The sequence below is a fragment of the Ixodes scapularis genome, unplaced genomic scaffold, assembly GCF_016920785.2.
Source record: "Ixodes scapularis isolate PalLabHiFi unplaced genomic scaffold, ASM1692078v2 PGA_scaffold8__174_contigs__length_109621045, whole genome shotgun sequence".
In the NCBI taxonomy this organism is placed as follows: Eukaryota; Metazoa; Arthropoda; class Arachnida; order Ixodida; family Ixodidae; genus Ixodes; species Ixodes scapularis.
Genome location: NW_024609883.1, coordinates 66,845,114 through 66,860,319, shown reverse-complemented (window position 1 = coordinate 66,860,319; position 15,206 = coordinate 66,845,114). Strand labels below are relative to the sequence as shown.

The 15,206-nt window shown below is 46.8% G+C and overlaps 1 protein-coding gene across 1 annotated transcript in view; it reads right to left on the bottom strand.

Moving 5' to 3' along the window:
* The window catches only part of LOC8025830 (enoyl-CoA delta isomerase 2), a 101,696-nt gene that overhangs the window by 15,946 nt on the left and 70,544 nt on the right, over positions 1 to 15,206 (bottom strand). Inside the window, exon 2 of the mRNA XM_042287015.1 lies at positions 9,271 to 9,406. Within this exon, the coding sequence (XP_042142949.1) occupies positions 9,271 to 9,406 (136 nt within the window). The remainder of the gene's footprint in view (positions 1 to 9,270; positions 9,407 to 15,206) is intronic.

Genomic DNA, 15,206 nt, shown 5'->3' with positions numbered 1-15,206 from the left:
TCTGATCTGGTGCACCTATGGGCGCAGCCATCTTAAAGTCACGTGATCACTAATGTGGCAAACGGTCAGGATGGCGGCAACCGGGGGGGGGGGGGGGTGCCATTTTTGGCCTATGGTTTACCGCTGTCAGTTTACTCAAGCTCGTTGGTAGGCTCTTTATTCGCAGACGAGTTCTCTGCCAGTGACTGTCTTGAAGGGGCCCTGCAAGGACTTTTTTACTGGTTTTAGTTTGCACCGAACCTGATCGCACTGGACGTAATAACTTAGTGAAACTTTTATCGCTTTATTTTAGAAGTTATAGGCAAATTAGAATTACAAAAACAAGCAAAAAATAACCTCCCTCGTGACGTCCTTGGTTGCTAGAGCGGCCGTGAACTAGAGGAGGGGTAGTGGGCTTATCGCGAGCGCTCACGACTGCTGCACTTTGTGTCACCGGCGCGAGAGGGCGCCACTAAATCATGTTCTGGATAGGCTGTATGCAGCGGGCAGCCAGAGCGGCTCTCCTTGCATTTGCTGCGCGATTAAATACTATTTCGGCATGACACTTCATTGGCCACAAACAACGGCAAACACAGGGTAAAGATCAGTTCAGAATGGGAGCCACTCCGCGCTGGCATACCGCGAAACGACCAAACCGCAAAACACAGCTGCTCGCCGAAGGCCTTTGGAACGCTCAGAGCCGGTAGGATTCTCCAGTCTGTAAACGACTGCAGCGCCGCCGCGTACATCCGGGACCTTTCCGTGTCGGCGCCCGATCCCACTATGTCGACGGGTCATTTCTTGTTTCCGTACTTTATAAACTGCATTTGTTTCTTTCGTGCTCTAAAATACTGAACAAAAACTACTTTTATAAATAATTGAAATGGTTCGCGCCACTTATATTTTGTATTTCGACTAAAAAGAAGCTTTTAGCGGCTCTGACCAGTAGTAAGCCCAGGACCTAAGACGTCGCATGTCGCGCGCTTTCGGTACCGCGGGAGGTTTCTGCGTCGTCCGGTTAAAATATGATGCACTGATATTTAGTTACTCTCTCCGTGCCCGCTGGCTTGCCCGAACCCCGAAAGACGTGGAAACTGCAAAAAAGGTAGACGCTGAAATATGATTGCAGGGCCCCTTTAAAGGGAAGTTATGGAGCTTCTTGAAAAAAAATTAGTTAGAAGTGATTTCTAGTGTATTTTTACCCCGTAAACCCAAACCATTTGCTGCGCAAGTATTGTTAAACGGGGGGAAAAGGCGAAAGACAATCGCTCTATGTGACGTCATCGACGGATCTTTTGGCTGCCCAAGGCTAGGGAGGCGGGGCTTCAGCCCTATTTAGAAATTGCTCGTATGGCTCTCGGGCGCATCGCATTGAAATATAATTGTGATATCTCTTATACTAAAAGCCAAATGAACACAATTCAAGCGTTTTTTTTTTTTCGAACATAAAAGTGCCCCATCTTCCCTTTAAGCGTTCCTGTATGTAGGTCATCTCCTGTTGTAAAAGATGTTTGTAGCTTTTTTATTAGATGTAAAGATGGTTGATAGCTTTGAGTGTATTTTCCATGTCCTTGGGGTTCTATTGTATAATGAAAGTGTGAAATCCGAGCAAGTTTTATGAGTACCATTGTGTTTGTCATTGAGAACGAAGCAGCGGCAAATGAAATCACACACCTCAGTGCAGAAGTAAACATTTCGATTGTAGGATTATATTTTGTGCACTCTGCTTCACATTTCAGCCTCGTTTTAAACCACCAATTCCTAAAAAAACTGGCAAGTATGCAAAAGAAGCATGGAACACTGTTGCAACTCATGCTGTCTGCAGTGAATTGAATGCAGTACTTTATTTTTTGTCTTTTTTGTCACTCTTACTGATGTGCTTAGATCTGGTACTTTTGCGCAAGGGCTGGCAGGTACCAGCTGAAATAAAACCATTCCAGAGAAGGGATCTCATTGTTCAAAAACTTGTCATTCCTGGGAACGAGCACAGTGGCATCATGCTTATCACATGTGTAGACATAAAAATAACAAGATTGTAAATCCAGCACAAACATCAACACTTGCACTTGTGTGTAGTAGTTGTGCGATGGTTTCAGGCACAACTTGTCATTAATGTACACCAGGCAGCTGGTGAATGTCTTCCTGTTATTGGCGTCAACGACCGGTTGCCCTTTTATCGAGCTGGGGCACTTGATTTCCAGAAGGACTGTTTCTCCATCTTGCTGAAACACTCCGTCAGCACTGCCGCAAAGCCAAGACCTCTCTTGATGCACAAGCAGGCCCACCTGAAATGAAAGTGAAATAATGCTGTGGAAAGTAGACCTCCTAGCACACCATTTCGTAACATGGCTACACCTGTCCACTTCAACCACTGCACTCGGCGTGAATTCTTCTGGGGGATACTGTCGAAGCAATTAGTTTCCACATTGCTTTAGGGTCGCACCGTTGTGCGAGCACCTCACTTTGCCTTGTCTCATTCTCACATGCAAAGGAGTTGCCAAGCAATGCCATGCACTCGTGCAAGTAGCTTTGAAAATGCTGCAAGCACTATGTTCGCCTTGGCAACATAGTGCCTGCAACTGAGAAGATGCAGTGAGAACTTTGTGTGTTTTAGAATGTGTATGTGGAGGGCAATACTGGTTTCTATGATAAGAAAACAATGCAATGCACTAATGTGTGGGTGTGTCAAACATTAGTCTTGTCATCTTTTGAACTGTGGACCGGTTTCACCGCAACTAAAAATTTATTTAGGGTATTTGAATAACGCACCTCCACGATATGTGCTCCAAACTTTTCTTCGAACCGTCGCCGTGCTTTTGGTTCAGTCTGCAAGCCTGTGTAATTGAAATTGGTATTAGCATATATTGTGAACACTCCCTAAATAATACCATAAGTCGTTGCGTCGCTTGAAAAGCTTGTGGTGTTCATCAAGCTCGCAACAAGATCCTGTGGAGTCTTCCTGGTCCGGAGGATGGTATGTGCCATTGTGCTCGAAATCCGCACCTTGCGCTCTTGGTACCACCTGTTGGTATCGAGAACATGAATTTAATCTGAGGAACGGAGTTTACAGCTCTTCTGAAAAGTAGTGTTAATAGAGTAATCTTCAGCACCAGGCACATGCAGGCCAAGGCAAGAAAGTCGAGGAAAAAAAACAAAAAACTCCAAAGCAAACAGACAGTGCAGATTTTGGGCAATAATTTGCTAGTGGAAAGAGCAGATCCTTCAGACCTTTTGAAATTGCATTATCAATACTGCGGTTTCACCACTTCAAGAGTACAGTTTCGCATGAAACCTCACTACAAAGCTGGGCCTCTCGAAAGCACCCCAGATAGGTGCCAACATGCACCCTGACCTCTGAGGAGGTAAAAGATCTCACTGTGCACACTTGGACTGTGCCATCGTTGCCATGCAGATTCCGAGTACATCACGAGAAGCCACTCTTTTTTGAAAGAATGCTTTCTCGGGGTCTGTGAGTTGATCTTGACGGTACTTCAGTGCCTCTCCGTCCGAAGCCTGATGCGTTAGATGTTGCAGCACCACTTCCACTTCAGACTTCCTCACAATGGTGACCGCATCATTTACAACGTCTTCTAAGAGCTGGGCACACTCCAGCTCTACTTGATTCTGTCCTGTCAATCGCAGAATGTCCGTAAATGGGGTGTCAATGTCTGGGAAATGGTCAATGATGTAGCGTGGCAGCACCTCTCGTGGCTCTTGTTTTCCTACGAAGTTGCTTCGGTTGCCTGTGAAATTAACATTGCACGCCATTAACAACTCATAAATACAAGGTTGTAGATAATTAAAAAAAAAAAGGTTAATACGTCCAGATTGCATGCAGGGTTTGGGGGAAAATTGCAGTTTGCGTCAGCAAGATATTAATCAATTTGGGGTAATAGTTGATGTTTGCTTGCCCATGCTTGGAAACCATCATAGCTGTTTAGCTTGCAGAAGGGTGCTAGGTAGGGCTAGTTGCTAAGACGACATAGTGAAAAGTGCAGCACACAAGAAACTTGACACACAACACCTATGTTTCGTTTCTCTCCTTGTCTGTTGTGCACTGTAATTTTTACATATATCTAACTCGGGAGTCACTTCACAGGTATAATCTAAAAGTAAAACCAATGATATTGATAGTTATGCTTAACAAGGAGGCTGTAATTCTCCGTGACGTGCGGGACTAGGCTAGATACTCGGATCCTGTGCAATACTTTTATTTTTTTCTGTTGAACAGCACCCAAAATAAAACATGTGCATAAGCTCAAAACAGTGCTCCGTGGATACATTGTATCGCTGGTGTCTGGTATTCCGTTAGGGGCGGCCCAATCGCCAACCTAGCAGTAACTTGCACGATAACGTGTACGACTTGACACTAGCTTTTGCGACTCGTGAACGTCAACGCCACATAACGGTGCTGCAGCATGCTCGTGAACCGATATACTCCTACCTCCAAAAAGGTCCCCGATCGACGCCTTGTTACTTAATTTCGGCCTCTTTGAAGGCTTGCCCCACGCTTGGGGCACGCTAGTGCAAGCGCTGACCTCGTGCGTGTTGATGTAGTGCACTACAGCGGCGCTGTGCTTGCACTCGCCGAGGACACCGTACCGGCAAGTGCAGGACCCGGCGACGACCTTTCGCGAGTCTTGGATTAGCTGTGCAAGGAAAACATTAATAAATCACCCTTTTGTCCATGTAAATCTCGATAATATATCTACTCCTCATTGCTTGCACTCACCTGGAGTGTTACGTCGTACACGTGTTTTCCCTGCTGGGAATGGCACTTGGCCGCGATGTCCGTGCCGTTCTCTTCCCGCGCGCCATACACGTGGTTGTTCTGGAACAACCTCTTCCCCTTTTCTAATGCCTGGTCGCGATAAAAGTTGCCGATATCTTGAATTGGTTTGAATCCGCAAAATAAAATAACGGGTGGCATCTTTCACGTGATACCGGCCGTGTCGCCGATTTAAGCCTTCTCAGTAATACGGCATTTGGCCACGGTGGCGCTGGCGATCAACCGACGGTGGCGCGCCCTAGGTACACTGCCCAGGGGGTATAGAGGAGGCTATGACAGAACACGTCGCCCGGCGCCGCGTGGACGCCGCCACACCTGGGAGCGGAGCTGAGCCGGACTCTTCTCTCTGGCTGCGGGGGTCAGTCGATCCATGAACCAGCTGCCCTACCGGGAGAGGATTCCGGGGGACGACGCCGGCGGCGGGACTTCCGGCCGAGTACGCTCGGCTCAAGTTTTCGTCCGGCGCCACTTGCGGATTATCCCGCTAAACCTTTCCCGAGCCACGACGCCGCATAATGAGGGGATCATCTCCATCACGGTCAACGTCTCACGAGCTGACAGCGGACCCTTCGTCACCAACTACATCTCTTGCAAAAAAAAAGCTCTAAGAATAATTTGCAATGTCGGCTATGACTTTCACACAGAATCCCTTTTTCGCAATCTAAATGTCATGAAAATCTTCACACTTTACAACTTTAAGTTATGCATGAAAAATAAAATAGAATGCAGTAAAAATAGAGACTGTTTCATTTCTCTAGCGTCCCTAAAGGAAAAAAAGCTCAAATTATCCAACTCGTAGTTCTGAACCTTGGTTCATTGAAAACTCCCGCTCTAACTATGGTCTTCAGAGAATCAAAATAACTCTCCCGAAGTTGCTAAATATGCTAACCCTAAAGCACATAGACATAACTACTCTTTCACCCAAAGAATTGCGGTCTTATTTTTTGTGTTGCGAGTGATATGGTTACACTTGAGTTGCATTTGCATTGTACTTGCTTTGTTGCTTGTTTTTTGGTTTTAAATTCACTTTTCTCTGCATTAGCTAATATTGTATAACTTTTTATATTTTTTTTCTTCTTTTTAATATGTATACGCTGTGTGTGAACTCGCATTGCCGCTGCTGCTGAAACTTTTGTGGTGCTGGGAACTCGTCAAGCTGTCCATACAGCTTTTTTTCCCAGCCCCCGCCATTGTAAAAAATGGTAAATAAACATTGAATTGAATTGAATTGAACTCCTGGCGCGGCTTATCGAGGTCAAGAATGCCCCGGCGCCGGATTGGGAAGCCCGTCCGACGCTGCAGTGTGTGCGTGTATGTGTGTGCGCGCTCGAGAGGATGAGTCGGGGGCGGGGCCTGAACATGACGTTCGTTGGCAGTTCGGCCACCATTGGCTGCCAACCGCTGGAACATCAACAGCAACTGTATAAAAAGAGCAAACGAGAGGCCGCAAGGTGTGCTCTCCGACGAACAAGAAACTTCTGTACATATGTATTAAAACAGAGTTTATCGCGAGACACCCTCCCGTCTCCTGATGTCCCTGCCTGGAATCGGCCTGCGGTTCCTGTCCTCGCCTGGCCCTGCCTGAGGCTGCCTGGGGAACTCCTCGGTCGCAACAAGGGGAACAAGGAGGAATAAAGACAAACACAAATCTCTAAACACAGCTAGGTGACTGGTGCGCGACCGGAAAATTCCGCCTCGTCCTGGTACAGTAACCCCCGTTAACTCGAAGTCATAAAAACCGGGAAAAATTTCGAGATAAGCGAAATTTCGAGATAAGCGGAGTACGGAAATTTCCGAAGTACCGACCGCGGATTTCGAAAATCTAGCGCTTCCGATAATCGTATCAATCACAGCTTCGTTTTAAGCAAGAAATCACTTACTAAAACGAGAAAAAATGAATTAGAAACAAGCGTCCAGCGGTCCAGCGCACGCACATCTTCCTCAAAGAGCGCCGCCGTCATCCATGTGGACGGGGTTGAACGAAGGCGACGCGACAACGGCTTGGCGGCGTGGCGACTACGGCCAACGGCGACCACGAGATCGGGAGTGACGATAGAACGCCACAAGCCAGCACGAGAAAGCAAAAAGCAAGAAAACAAACGTCCTTGAACGCTCGTCGCGTTCTGTGCACCCGGAACGCGTTCGCGGCGCTTCCTTCTTTGTTTATTTTTCTCCCGCGCTTCCTTCTTTTGTTTATTTTTCTCCGGCACTTCCTCCTTTTCTTTATTTTTCTCCGAAGACCCTCTCTCTCTCTCTCTCTCTCTTTGTTAGCGTTATTTTTAGGCCGCGATCGCTTCGTTCGCGATGCAGATAAACTTTCTCCTTCGGCCTCAGTGTCCTTTCAGGAATATTTTTTTTATTTTTGCAAGCGAAGTTTCGAGATATCCGATGCCCGTCCGGGATACTTTTCGAGATAAGCGATGTCAAAATACATGGTGCCAATGGCGATTCATTTCGCAACGCACAAAAGTTTCAACGTAACCGATCTTTCGAGATATCCGTGTTCGAGTTAACGGGGGTTTACTGTATTGAACCAGGGTCCTCTGCATTTCCAGTGGAGGAGTCCCTGGTTTGGTACCAGGACCGGGCGGACTTTTTCGGTCTTACACAAGTCGCTTATGTGTATTTGGATATTTGTGTTTGCCCTTAATCCCCCTCCCCCCCCCCCCCCAAAAAAAAAAATTATTGCAAAAGTAAATTATGTTTTGTCGAACGCTATTTTCTGCCGAAATGTATTGCTAGTGGTCGGAACCGGATGCTACATTTCATAACTAACCGCTAGCTTATTAAAATTTTGTAAGCAATTTTCTGAAATTCTAAATGGGAAAATGGTGCCAGTTATCAAAACCGGGTCCCATTTTCTTATTGAAATTTTCTGAAATTCGTAATGGAAAAATGGTGCCAGTTATCAAAACCGGGTTCCATTTTCTTATTGAAATTTTCAGAAAATCCCTTCCAACTTTTAAGCGCGATTACGGTTCGTTCTGAATATTTGGCAAGTGGTTCGGAACACTAGCTCTAGATTTGGGGGGAGAATAAGCGTTCGGTGATGCACAGTTTAAAGAGGCGACGCAACGACCTCCTGAATTTGGTCAACTAACTGCGCGAAATAATCTGCCTCACCTGTGGAACAAAGAATAGAAAACCATATTTTCTGGCGCACGCTGTTTTTACTAAAAAAATGAAACAAATCGAAGGTCAAAGCGCCTCTCAACTCTCACGTCGTCTTTCGAGTGATGTACTCCGGGGGAACACCTGGTTTTCCTTTGGGTTCTCTTTTTCAGATCTCCCAACCACTTCTTTCGCGATTATCGACCTTTCAAGGATTGGCATCTCCGAAGGTCGGAGTGAGCGATCGACACAAAAGACGGTTTCGCCACGGGGCTGACGGCGAATGTAGCAGCGGAGGGGGACAGGTTTTGTTGACTTCGCGTGTCCCCAGAGACATTTCACCCTAGTTCCCGTAACCGCCACACGCGGCTGCAGATCGGCAAATAATTATTTTTTCTTCCTTTGCGATTACGCAGCGAAATAGCAGTTTTTCGGGGCAAGGTGCCACATTTCATGTCACTTGCGCCTAGACGAACGATATAAAAAGATACAAACCGCAAGTTGTATTAACATTAAAGGGGTACGGAAACCAAATTCTGGAGCTCATTTCTTTGTTTCAACACGACGCAGGTAGCAGCACAACCACAGAAACATAAATATTGCACTAGAAAACGCAAGACAACATATTTTAAAGTGAATTAAACAATAATCAAAAACCACCTGGTAGTTGGTTATGAAGCTTCAATGGAATGTCGTGACGACAACATGCCTCTGAAAGCAGCGCCGCAGCGGTATGTCCGCTCACTGGTATAGATTGCCTAGGCCTGAACGCGATACCAAGGCGTCTTGGTGGAAAGAGCCAAAACGAAGTGAGCCACCTTGGTTTCAGCTCTCGCGCGACGTGCAAACGCGTGCTTCGGTTGTTCTCAGGTTTGGTGCGCGTGCTGGCCCCGCGATATCTACAGCCCTTGGGTACTTCGACAAAGCGAGATTGTAACGCGTTGACGCCTCCAAGTGGCAAAACTCGTCACTACAGTACGCTTGGTCGTCCGAGGCATGATGACGTCAAGATGTCTGCCGGATCTCCCGAGATGCATCGCGCTCCTCCATGGCTGATTTTGAAGCGCTCGCCAAAATCGCGGCATTTAGAGCATAAAATATAGCCATCTGCTCAAAATACGACCGTGCGATTATTCATTACAGGCTTAGCTGATCATATTGAACTCATTTCTTGATGTTTTCTCTATATTTCAAGTTTCGATTCCGTATCCCTTTAAAACCATTGCACTACGCCTTTATTTCTGCGGTAAAAAAAAATTGCAACACATAACTATTTAATAAAATATTTGGGACACGCTGCAGTGAGTCTCCAAGCAACACCATCCCTCAGGTATTACCTTTTGAAAAATAAATTAACCATCAGTATTTGCGGCGAAGCGATTTCTGCATACCTGCTTGAAGAGAGCGTACAGTTGAAGTTTGACGTCGTTGGAAGGTTCCTCGGGAACGTTGTTCAGATCCTTCACGGCCTGGTTGAACTTCTCTGATGGCGAGGCAGCCGAGAAAGGCCTAAGTGCAGCGTTAACCCTGCGTGAGAGATTACGCCTTGAGTGCAGCGAATCGCTTGTGCTTCGACATTTCGGTGCTGCAAAGGGGAGCGCACTCAGTGTACGGCTTTAGGCAGCATTTGAGGAAGCCGACATTGGCTGTCTGCCAAAATTCACTCGATCCGAGTCTTGAGTAAAGGTTTCGTACCGTGGCGTTTCAAAACTTACTCGCGCTTACTTGATGACGTGAGAACCCGCGTTCCAGAAACGGGTTGGTTTACTCCGGAGTAATTACTCACGCTACCCTCCTCGACCGATGGGTAACATCGGATCACATCGAGTAAATATGTCACGTGACCTGTTCGTCGTCTGCTCGTCGTCTGCTCGTCGTCTGCTTCCTGCGCCCACAGCCGTCAAAGCTCGTTTGCTCCGTCGGCTTTGGTGGCAGACGTTCGAAATGAGAGATAATGACGTGCAGCCATTTTTGTGTGATTATTGCGATTGGCTGGTTTCAACGTATGAATTGACTGTGCACCACATCCAGACCGTACACCTTTCTCTGTTGGTATCATCAGGGTGCGAGCGTAAACAGGAGCTTCTCCGCATCCTCGTCCTCGGCGTTGGAGGAAACTCGTATTCTGAAGTTCAACGTTGAAAATGCTCGACCGCAGTATATGATGTGAAAGTTTTTTTGTTTGTTTTTTGGTTCTGTTTTGTTTTTCCTCCAGAGTGTGTGAAATGAGGGAATAACACTTGTAAAGCAGTGAAGGCTTGGAAGATTTCATCTAAATGACCAGTAACCCCACCCCATCTCCCACCCCCCAAAAATTGGAAGTTCTGGGATTTTATAATCATATTCCTGTCAAAACGAACGTTAGTTACACATCACGTTAGCTACACAGATCACACATTAGTTACACGTGGTAGAAATCCCGTCGGTTGGGTTGTATAATTTTTTGTGTCTTTATTGGTTCTTTCCTATGCTCTATGTTTATTTTTCTGGTTCGCCTGAAAATTAAACTTTAGTTTACAGTCAGCGCTTTGTCCTAGCACTTCTTTCACTCGTCCTTTGTTCAATTTTTCGCGCTGTTTCCACGTTTGACGATGTTCAACCAACTAGCCCAACTTACCGCCTTGTTACACATCACCGTTGAGAAAACCACCTGCACTGTACCGCTACACCCGGTGTAGAAGCAATTTCCGCGAAATGTAATCAGGGCAAATTACGATGCGTGGAACGTATGCGTTTAGGGCACCTGGACTAGACACACATCTATCTCGATCATTAATAAAAACAAAATCTGGATGCTTAAGTGAAGTAATTTTGATCTCAATGTACACCCCGAAAGGAAGGTGAGCAAAAGAAGCTGGTGGAGCCACCTCAAAACACATCGTGTCGTTACTGTCAAAGAAAAACTTCGCAGCGGTTAATATTATCGTCTCTTCGAGTGCTTTCTCCGTGATCAAAAGAGATTGTCTGCTATTTTCTGCCATTTCCGCGATGTTTTCGCTGTGCCTTAGCCCATAACGAAGCCAATCCGCGTAGCATCCAGGCGATCATCCCGGCTATAGTGACTTAAGGGGGTAGTGTAACTATGGTGCCTGGAACCATAGCCTCCTATATACTGACAAAGCCTGGCACATCGCCACGAGAAGCGGCCGCCGAAATGGAAAAGGTGGAGCGGCAGACAACGGAGAAGAGAAGAGCCCTGTGACTAGCGCCCCGCTGCGGCGAGGCGCCGAAACACACTTCTCCCGAGCGAACAAGTGTGTTTGGGTCCTCGCCGCTGCAAAAGCTACGCGCTGACGTCGAGGTTCCCCTAGAGTAACTGTATATGCTCCGCTTGCGGAGCAGAGTACCGCAATGGTGCCATTCTGGAGCCAAGCACTCCGGGAAGCCACGCTCGGTTTTTGCAGGGGCACGAAGGCGCAGTCGCGAGGCGGCGTGCTGCGGCGTGCTGTGGCGCGCTGCGGAAGGAAAATAGTGCGGCGTGCGGCGACGAGCCGCGTATGCGCCGTGATCGTTGTCCCGTCGTTTCCTGTCTCCCTGTCTCCCTCTCGCAAAAAGCGCACTCGCGTACCTGCGCGTACGCACCCGCGGGTCCCGCGAGTCGCGTGCGAAGTGAAGCAGTCAAGTCGCTGTTGCTGTGACGCAGATAGCGTCGTGAGCCCGCTGTCTGCCCAACTTTTGGAGGACCTTTCCCCTCGAGCGATGGCAAGAAGCAAAAGAACGCAGGCCTGCTTATTTTCCTCTTGCGTTTAATCGAAGAGCAAGTGCCGATGCTCACCCTGTGACATTTTTTTTTTTTTTTTTTTAGCAGACAGTTTATTTGATATTACGTAGACGGAACAGTGCTTTACCTTCGTGCTTTCTAATTATATGGGAATCCGAAGAATGTCGAGCACCCCCACTTTCATGCTAAAATAGTGTACAACTTATTTTTTTCTTTTTATCCGAAATTTTTGTCATTTCACGAATTCGAGACGCCCGAGTTGAGAGCTCTTCGAGACCGGAATCTTTGCATGCTTTCAAGTTGGGCTAAATTTTGAATTCGCTTGAATCGCAAACATTAGGGGCTCGCGAATAATAAATGTTAGACGGTGCTCCAAACTTTGGGAGATGCCGCAAGGTGCAAACTGCCTAATGTAAAAAAAAGTCCACCGACGTTCCACTTTCATTGCGGATAAGTCGATGAAAACGCAGTCCAATTCGTTGCAGGGACCAGAATGATGCCGAGATTGACTGTTTTCCTATTAACCAGTATATTCCGCCCTAAGAACAGGGCGATAGAGCTCTGTCTACATTCAGTGCGTGAAACCAGCCTAAATCTCGCTTTCTCTTAGTATTTTGAACATCTTAAAGAAATTGCGAACAGGCACAGCACTAACAGTCTCTAAAACATGTTTATCCACACCACTGCTTGCGGAAATCTTTTAGGGTATTGTAAAAGGGCAGGCAATGATTAAAATGATCTCCTTCCCATACGAAAAAGCCAGACGAGGCGGTGTCTTACAACGTGTCTCGCCGTCGGAATCCGGTACAAGGTCTTGACGCTTTCTGCGCGATTTGTGCACTTGGTAACACTACAGGCTGTCATTTTCACGCATGCAAAATTTAATGCGGTAAACGACGTAGCGGCTGCCGAAAACGCCGTCCCCCCGCTTTCAAACGAGAGCTCGGCGACTCGCCAAGATGGCCGGATGTGCCGGTCGCGTATCGGTATCGCGTATCACTCCGCGAGAGCCGCAGACGCGGGGAACGCGATCGTCGTCCGTGTCGTCTGCTTCACAAAACCTTGAAAACGAATGCCCCAAAACATCGCTCGCGTTATAAAAAAACGGGATTGTTCTGTACCCAGTTGATTCACATAATGTCCAATGACTTAGGAAGCTTTCGGTTCGTTTGATTTTGGTCAAGGATCTATATTTTACGAACGCAAAGCGGAAATTATGTTTCCCCCAAGACTCGACGCTCTGGAAGGCCGCTTTCCCGCACGAGAGTCGGATCCAGTTCTGCGCACGTGACCACTCCTCCGCTAATACGGAGATGGCGGCGCAAGGAAAAGGAACGCGCTACTCTGGCTCTGCAAGCAGAGCCTATCCGCGACTCCAACTAACTATAGGTGGCGCCACTCATTTTCCAAGATGGCGGGTTTAGTGAGGGTCAGAGATGCGTGCCGCTGTTGAGCCCGTCTAGTGTGCTGGCTTCACTGAGCGACATAAATTATTTCTGGTAATACGAGGAAGCTAATGTTTTATGAGCGCAGGTTACCCCTTTAACCGGAAAACAAGAACGGTGTTTAGCGTATTTTTTACGGAAGGATGCGCGTTTTAATTCTGGAGCGAAACCGAAACTTACCTCTATTTTGGATTTAATTTCTCGATATAGGCCTTAATTTCGAATTATTTCACGACTCAAGATGTGTCTCACATCGTAATTATTTACATTAGAAAAGTTGTTCGCGGAAACTTTATTTTATGACATATTGTTCGATCCAGGGTGATATTTGTAGTTGCTGAAAAAATCAGTGCTGATATCTGTGCGTTCTCGCAGCCTTTCTCTCGCTCAGATAATTGTCATGGGAAATAATGACAATTATTCCAGCACAAGAATAAGAAAACAATTCTAATTTTTATAATATGTCCACGAAACGTATAAACTAATAAGCGCTGCTCTCACTGCAACAACCCAAAGACGGAATCCGAGTCAGACAGCTGAAGTGTGTGTGTGTGTGTTTAGCACCGCGTGATGTGTAGGACTTCATATTACATTCATTGTTTGACTGTTTGTCTATCTTGATAACTATGTCAGAGTTTTTCATATGCTAAAAAGAAAACAGAATTATACCTTTCTGGAAAGACTATTATTGTTAAATAGCGTATTCTCGCGATCTTGGCGTTAATTGGAGGCATACTTTGCCGCGATTTGTATTAATAATATAATATTAAAAGTCACATATTTGAATAAGTAATTCTTCAAGTTCTAATATAATTTGTTGCTTATGGTCTAATTTTAAACGCGCGAAGAAATATGACAATAAAAACTGTGCCAATTATCATCACTGGTTTCAGTTGCTGCATTTTAATTACCAATAAAAAAATAGTCTAAAATCAATTAAAACAGTTTAGCGAAGTGAGAAATCCATGTAAAATTACATTAATTGTGAATAAAGTATGTCGTGCTCAAAGTAGCGACTTTTGACAACCGGCGAAACGCCCAAAGTCGCCGCCAATAACCTTCCAAACCAAATGCCCCCCCCCCCCCCCCAAAAAAAAAAAATGAAAAAAAGAAAAAAGCTTTTTTTTAATTACTAGTTTTTTCATAACATTTATTTACTTTTGTATTTGCTCGCCGTTGTTTTGCCAATCTCAACCTTTCCAGTTCGAAGGAACGCCTACCTGCTTGCCCGTCTGGTCACTGCAGCACGTTTCGTTGGCGTTGGAAGCCGGTGAAACAGTTGTGAGTTTTAATATTGCGTATACGAGCGAACTCAAGCCCTGTGTGTTTGCGTTAGCTTTACGTGGTCTACACTGCGCGTGCGCGGAGCCCGAAACTGCGGTCTTGGATGGCGCATGGCGATGGGGCGCACGCACAACGTGGGGCACGGAACTCTAACGCAAACGCATACCGCTTGCGTTTGCTTCTATGCGCAATACTAAAACTCTCCAGTAAGGTACTATTCCATACCGGCTGCAGCACTACGTTGGGACAGTGAAGAGTCTTGTTTACATTCGGAAACGACATTTCGCGAGCCATGATCGCGAGCAGTTCCGTCATGCCCGCTGACCAGGAGAGTCGGGGGACCCTCACTAGAGCGCTTCCCGTTTCCGCCGCGGGAGGGCGAGCGTCGAGCTGGAGACGCGAATACAGTTACTCTAGGTTCCCCCAGAGCCGTATATGGGGAGCGTTTGGTCAGTCTATGATCTCGCCGCCGTAACGCTCTCCTCCCGAGCGAGCCAATCAGCACGCGGCGCAGAGCGAGAGGCATGAGCGCATGCGCGCGAACTACCGGCTGCTCGCAGCTGAGTGGGGAGGGCCGCCATCTTCGACCATTCCCCCGGCGGAATGCGTGGGATCGGCATCTAAATCTCGATTGTTGCCTTTTACATCGCTGGCTCTGGCAAGAAAATGACATTCTGTTATTCCTCAGTGGGTTAAAAAGGTAATAAATGAAGATTTTTGGGCGTATGGCCACAAACTTTTATTCAGGCGAAAAAGAAGTCGGCCCGTAGCAGACGACGCGTAGCCTCAGCAGTGCTCTTCTCCGACCAGTCTCCGACAGCGTTGCTAAAAAATGGCGGTCGTCTCCTCTCTGCTCCCTTCTCTCTCTCTCGCTCCT